Genomic DNA, 6,205 nt, shown 5'->3' on the forward strand with positions numbered 1-6,205 from the left:
CTTCTGCCCCCAAGATATGAGTTTCCAAGTGGCAGGGTCTGAATCTGCTTCTTCCTTTTCAGAATCAAATAATCATCAGATTGAAAGGGACTTGGAAGGTCAACTAGGAGTGGCACAATGGATAAAGCACTGGACCTGAGATTAAAAAGACCTGAATTCAAATCTGGCTTCAGAAAGTTACTAACTACATAACCCTAGTCAAGTCATTTCATCTTTGATTGTCTCTGTTTTCTTAACTATAAAATAGAGATCATAAAAGCACATATCTCTCAGGATTGCTATGAAGATTAAGTGAATAAAATTTGTAAAGCACATAGTAAATACTTAATAAATAATTCCTTCCAACCTGAACCTGAGCAAGAATTTACTCTACAACATAACTAACAAATGTCTTCCAGTCTTTGTCTAAAGACCTTCAGTAAGGAGCCCACTATTCACTCAGGAAGCATATTCTATATATTGAGAGATCTCAAAAATTGTTAGGAATGTTATCAACTTCAAATTTCTTCTTCACTCCTTCATCCACTATTCTTAGTTCTGTACTTTGTTAAAGTAGAAAGAGTCTCATTCCTCTTCCACCTGACTGCTTAAAATATTTTAAAACATCTATCTTTCTCCTTAAATCTCTTTTCTGGGATAATCCTCAAATAGCACTTTCAAAATCCTTCACCACCCTAATAAGCTTCCTCTCCAGTTTATCCATTAATTTCCTCATACTGAACACAACATTCCAAATGCAATCTGACTAGGGCAAAACAGAATTATTATCTACCTACCCTAATAGAAACTTAGATCTATTGTGAAAGGGAATCCTTTATTCTCTTTGACTGTTTTTAAATCAACCAAACCCTTAAAAAACACCCCTACTTAATACTAAGTTCACTGTTACTTACTTGGAGAGCTCCACCCTTTTAATTCAATCAGTCAGAAACTTGTGAATCCTTTGATAAGAGTTGATACCTTCCAGAGAATGAAAGGTGGATCCCACAGACAATGACCCTCTGGGCAGTGCTAGGCAATTTGGAAGCTGTGATTGGCCCATGTGAAAAGGGGAAGGGACAGGAAGGGATAGGAAGTGACATGGAAAAAGAACTATAAAAGTCCTGAACTTCCTGTCCAAAGGGGTCTTCATCCTTAATCTGGGGCTTGGAGGATCTTGGACTGGGACTTCGGTCTGGAGCTACAAAATGGGTGAGTGAAAAGCTGACCTTCCTTTCCTAGCTTTTGAAGAGATTAGTTCCGGAGAGGCCTCCCCTTCTTGGAGGAGGCCACATGGGTTGAATCCTTGTTTAATTCACCACCAAGTCCTCTAGCTGAGGGGTTAACTAGCCCTGTCTGGGTTGAGCCAGGGACCAGAGCAATATTTAAGGATAGGCTAGAATTCTTCTCTACCCTCCTTTACCTTTCTCTACTTTCACTCTTTCCACTTTTTTGTAAATAAAAATATTAAAAGTCAATTTGACTTGAGCTACAATATTTTTAAATCGGCAACCATAGTATTATCTTAGAATTCTCATATATTTAGTCAAACTCAATTTAATTCCTTATACTATTAACATTTTTTGGTAATCATAACACATTGTTGACTCCACCACCTCACACTCCATCTACTATGTCCTTTGGAATTGCCATTTCCTTCATTCTAGACCTCTTTCTCTTAAACTCCTTCCATCTACTTGTACTTTCAGAGATCTCCCCAACTCCTGCCCTTGACCATTCATCTAGATCCTCTCTCAAACACCCTATCTTCATAGTCCTACAATCTTCTCAAATCCCACAACTTTTCCTCCATTCTGCCTTAACTATGCACAAGAATGGTCACACCCTGAATCTCGACATTATCTAAGGGTTTTATTTCAATAATCAAAAATGATGGGGTGCAGCTGGGTAGCTCAGTGGAGTGAGAGTCAGGCCTAGAGACAGGAGGTCCTAGGTTCAAACCCGGCCTCAGCCACTTCCCAGCTGTGTGACCCTGGGCAAGTCACTTGACCCCCATTGCCCACCCTTACCAATCTTCCACCTATGAGACAATACACCGAAGTACAAGGGTTAAAAAAAAAATTATGGTTTTCCTTTATCTTTCCATCTCTCCCTATGGTTTTCCTTTATCTTTCCATCTCTCCCTATGCTTCATTCCTCCTAAATCTATTCTTTGTCCACATCACTCCTGCCAATGCCTTCCCTCCTCAATACTTTCTTAGGCCACTATTCCCACTCTGACTTCACTTTCCCACTTCCTAATCTTTTATTCCTCAATTCCCTATTTCTCTTACCAGAGAAACAATTCCCAATCTTTCTTTTCTCCTCAGGCTTCCCATTCCTTTCCATTTCTCTACACTCTCAGTTGAAAGTCTTGCTTTACTTTACTGGAAAAACTAAAGCCATTTGAGATCTCTCTTCTCTTCACTTCAATCTCTTTACATCTTCTATTCTCTCTTTTCCTCCAATTGGATGTGAAACACCTTCTCCTTGCCAAAGTCAACTTCTCTACATGTCCCTTGATCACAATCCCATTCCACCTTCTCCAGCTGGCTCAATCATTCCCCCTGTCTCTTTAACCTCTTCTTTTTTCCTAGCTCCTTCTCAATTAACTTCAAATATGCTCTAGTGTCTACATCCTTCACTAAACCTTATGTCCCTCTTCTTGCCTTCATTGTCTTCTATGCCCCATTACCTTCACTTCCTCTCTCACTTAATCAATCCTCAAACCTCTTTATTTGGCTTTTGATCTCATCACTCAACTGAAACTGTTCTAGGTATGCCTGGCAATTACCTCAGCGTAAGAGTTAATAAATGTTTGCTACTGCTGCTGATGAGCTCCAAAGTTCCTAGTGATTCCTGAATTGCTAAATCTGATGGTGCTTTTTCTCACACTTGATTCTTCTTGAACTCACAACTATACTGAACATTGAGGTTTTGTAATACTATTCTATTCTTCAGGATATCTCCACATTTGACACTCTTGCCTCCCTAAGTTTCATGACACTCTTCTCTCTTAGTTCTATGTGCCTGACTGATGATTCTTCTGTTTTCCTACTTGCCTAACTGATCCTTCTTGGTAACTTTTACTGGATTAATAAATTATAATAATAGCTGATATTTATATGGTATACTATGTAATGCAAGAAACTTTTTGCTTCTGTAATTTCTAATGGTCACAAAAAGTCAGTTAAACATCTTAGAATCTTCAGAAAGTCAGTTAGAACTTAAAGCTATAAATAGAGGTGAAGTTCCAACTGACAAGGCTTTTGCCTTCTGGCTTTTGCTGTGGCTGGAGGCTTTTGCTTTGGTTTAACCTGTTGGCTTTGGCCTAATTACTTCAGCCCTGGCCTGTGCTTATTTTGTCTTGGGAAATTTGGACCTATCTCATTTCTCTGGACCTCTCCCTGATCTCCCATCTCCATCCCTCCCCTTACCTGAATTTCCTTTGGGTCCTGGTGGAAGGGAGGGCTTGGTGATTAGACATTGTGGGTTTAGTTTCTATAGGCTAGTAGAGTATCCTCAAATAAGTTGCCCCTAGTTTTAATTATTTGATAGAAACTTTACTTAAAAGGCAGTCAAATATTCCTGACTGGGAGAGCCAGACTCTCTCTGTCTAAACCTCTCCATGACCCATCCCCCACCCTCACCCTCTCCCTAGCAGCAGTTAGAAAATCCTGAACCCCCTCCCCTTCTGACTGACCCTGGTATTAATAAATCCTCTTCTTACCTATTCAAACCCTGTGGTGAATCATTGTGTCGAAAATTAAGACAAGGGCTCAAGGGGAAGGAATCATTTTTCTTTTATTTCTTAAAAGAACTGGGGCATCCATCTTGGCAGGAAGTACCCACCCAAGGACTTCCTCCAGCCATCAGTTTGACTGGCAGGGAGGGGTCCTCTCGACTCCTCCCTCAAGAGACTTGAGAAACTAACAAAAAAAAACCTTCAGCCAAACCTAAACATTTCTTACTGGCCCTAGTTTCCTCCCTGTATTCTCTGTCTCAAGCCTGTGGGAATAAATCTGTTTGAGCTGCCCTCTCCTACATACCCATTTCCTTTATTTCCTATATACCTTACCATACCTTCATTCCTCCTCCAATCTCCTTATAACCTCCTATACCCCCATTATCCTTCCTCACACCCAAATTGCGTTTCATTTGACTCTACTCAGATTACCTTATTTACTTTACTTACTTTTGATAACAATTATGTGTACTACTAAAGCATTGTGCTAAATGTATTACAATTATTATCTCATTTGATCCTGTGCGAAATAAAATACCTCCATCCCATGGTACCCATTGTCATATCTAATGACCTGGCAGGGCTTTTTCCTTTGGCTCTTGAACAGATTGACTCCTTGGGCTGGCACTTGGCAAAGGGCAGCACAACATGGAGGGGACCACGATGGGCTGAAATCTGGGACCTGATCTTACCTTAAATTAATAAGGCTGAAATCTATCTCCCTCTCTCTTCTCTGTCTCTTTTTTACTTCCAGACCTGGACTGACTGGCTCTCTAAACTGTCTAAGCACTGGCTTATCTTGGCTCTTGATCTTTGGTGAACAGCTGGGCTGCTGAGGGATCAGGACCTTGGCCAGCAAAATGAAGAATCAGTTCTAATTAGACTGATACCTTCCAGTCTCTCACCATCTCTATATCTCTTTTTATTAATAAATGCTTATAAGTCCAAACTACCTTTTACAATCCTCACAATAACCCTGCAAAGTAGATTTATTACTATCCCATTTTTTAGATAAGGAAACTGAGGCTAAGAGAGGTGAAGTGACTTGCCCAGGGTGACAGCTAATGTCTGGGGCCAGATTTGAATTCAAGTCTTCCAGACTCCAAGCCCAGAAATCTATACACTGTGCCATCTAGCTCTCCTCTACACAACTTCCAAAAATCTTGAATTTGTGGTTCTTACTACTCAACCAAGTGCAGTGGTTCCCTATTGCCTTTGCAAATTAACTCTTTGACTCAGAGAATCCCTTTCTTCCAAAATACAGCTCAAGTATCATCTTCAATAATAAAAGTCTTTCCTGATCCTCCTTCTGCTGCTAGTGCCATCCCACTCTACAATCTTGCACGTAACTACCAAATTAAATTATATATTTGTTCTATATATATTTATGTTGTCTCTCTTGATAAAATGTAAATTCTCCAGAGAATTTGTATCGTTCAACGTCTAGCACAGTGCTTGGCTCAATACTTGTTGATGGATTCTTGAATAATTAATAAAATACTGGATTTGCATTCCATTAAAAGTTCTATATGCATACACAAACACCATCTTGTATTCCTAAACTTCTTTTAACACAAAAGATATTTTTAAACATTCTTCCCTGTTTATCTTCCCTGCACTGTGAGTTTTTATAATAGTAAATGGGGGAGGGGTGAATGGCTTAGATCTGCTCAGTCCCTTCCAGGTCAATGATGACCAGAAGGCAGGGCAGACAGGTGGGAGAGTGTAACACTAGCTCCAGGAAGTTCAAGGATGAATTGGGGAAACAGCAGAAGGAAAGGCGAATGTGGCTGTTACTTACCAAGATCGTCAGGAGGGCCCCTGGGGTACACCTTATCCTCCTGATGAATGAGCCAGAGGAGGGAGAAAAGCAGGGACCAAAGCTCTGCGACCTACAAGAGGAGACTCGGTCCGAGGAACCTGTGGGAGCTGCCCCGACCCTGCCCAACCCACCCGTCCACCCCCACTACCGAAGCGCAGGCCTCCTCCCCTTCGGCACCCGCCTTCTCTCACCGCCTCCGGGAGGTCGAACTTAGCCCTGCGGAAGGTCTCGGGGCTGGGTCCCCCAGGTAATGCTCTGCTCAACGCCGCGATGGCCCTGGGCAGGGCCCCGGGACCAGCACCCGTTTCTCCCCGCGGCCGCCGGCCCAGCCGCCCCAGGCGCCCCATTCGGAACCTCGAGGTTACCCGCCCTTTCTTCCGCAATTATTGCGCCCAATTAGAGGCTCCTTCTTTCTGAATTCCCCAATCACCAGGGCTAGAGGGAAATCTCGTCCCCGCCCCTGACGCTACGAACCAATTAGAATCACAAATTCATAAAGGGCTTAGCAATTTAGTTTAGCCGCTGGTTAGGGAGGTTTTGGAGAAAGATCTTGCAGGGAAGCTGCGGGAAAGGTCTCTGGATCTTGGGGTAGACCAAGGCTGAGCCCAGCCTTCGAGTCAAACAGCATATATTCTCCCCACGTCTTTTAGATTTCAGCT

At 42.1% G+C, this 6,205-nt stretch overlaps 1 protein-coding gene across 1 annotated transcript in view; it reads right to left on the reverse strand.

Moving 5' to 3' along the window:
* Positions 1–5,893, reverse strand: part of TEDC1 (tubulin epsilon and delta complex 1) — a 99,097-nt gene extending 93,204 nt beyond the window's left edge. The window contains exons 1-2 of the mRNA XM_044659933.1: positions 5,738–5,893; positions 5,526–5,616 (exon numbers count right to left, since the gene is read on the reverse strand). Coding sequence (XP_044515868.1) covers positions 5,526–5,616; positions 5,738–5,893 — 247 coding nt within the window. The remainder of the gene's footprint in view (positions 1–5,525; positions 5,617–5,737) is intronic.
* Positions 5,894–6,205: the final 312 nt, after the last annotated feature.

The sequence above is a fragment of the Gracilinanus agilis genome, chromosome 2 (assembly GCF_016433145.1).
Source record: "Gracilinanus agilis isolate LMUSP501 chromosome 2, AgileGrace, whole genome shotgun sequence".
Taxonomy (NCBI): Eukaryota; Metazoa; Chordata; class Mammalia; order Didelphimorphia; family Didelphidae; genus Gracilinanus; species Gracilinanus agilis.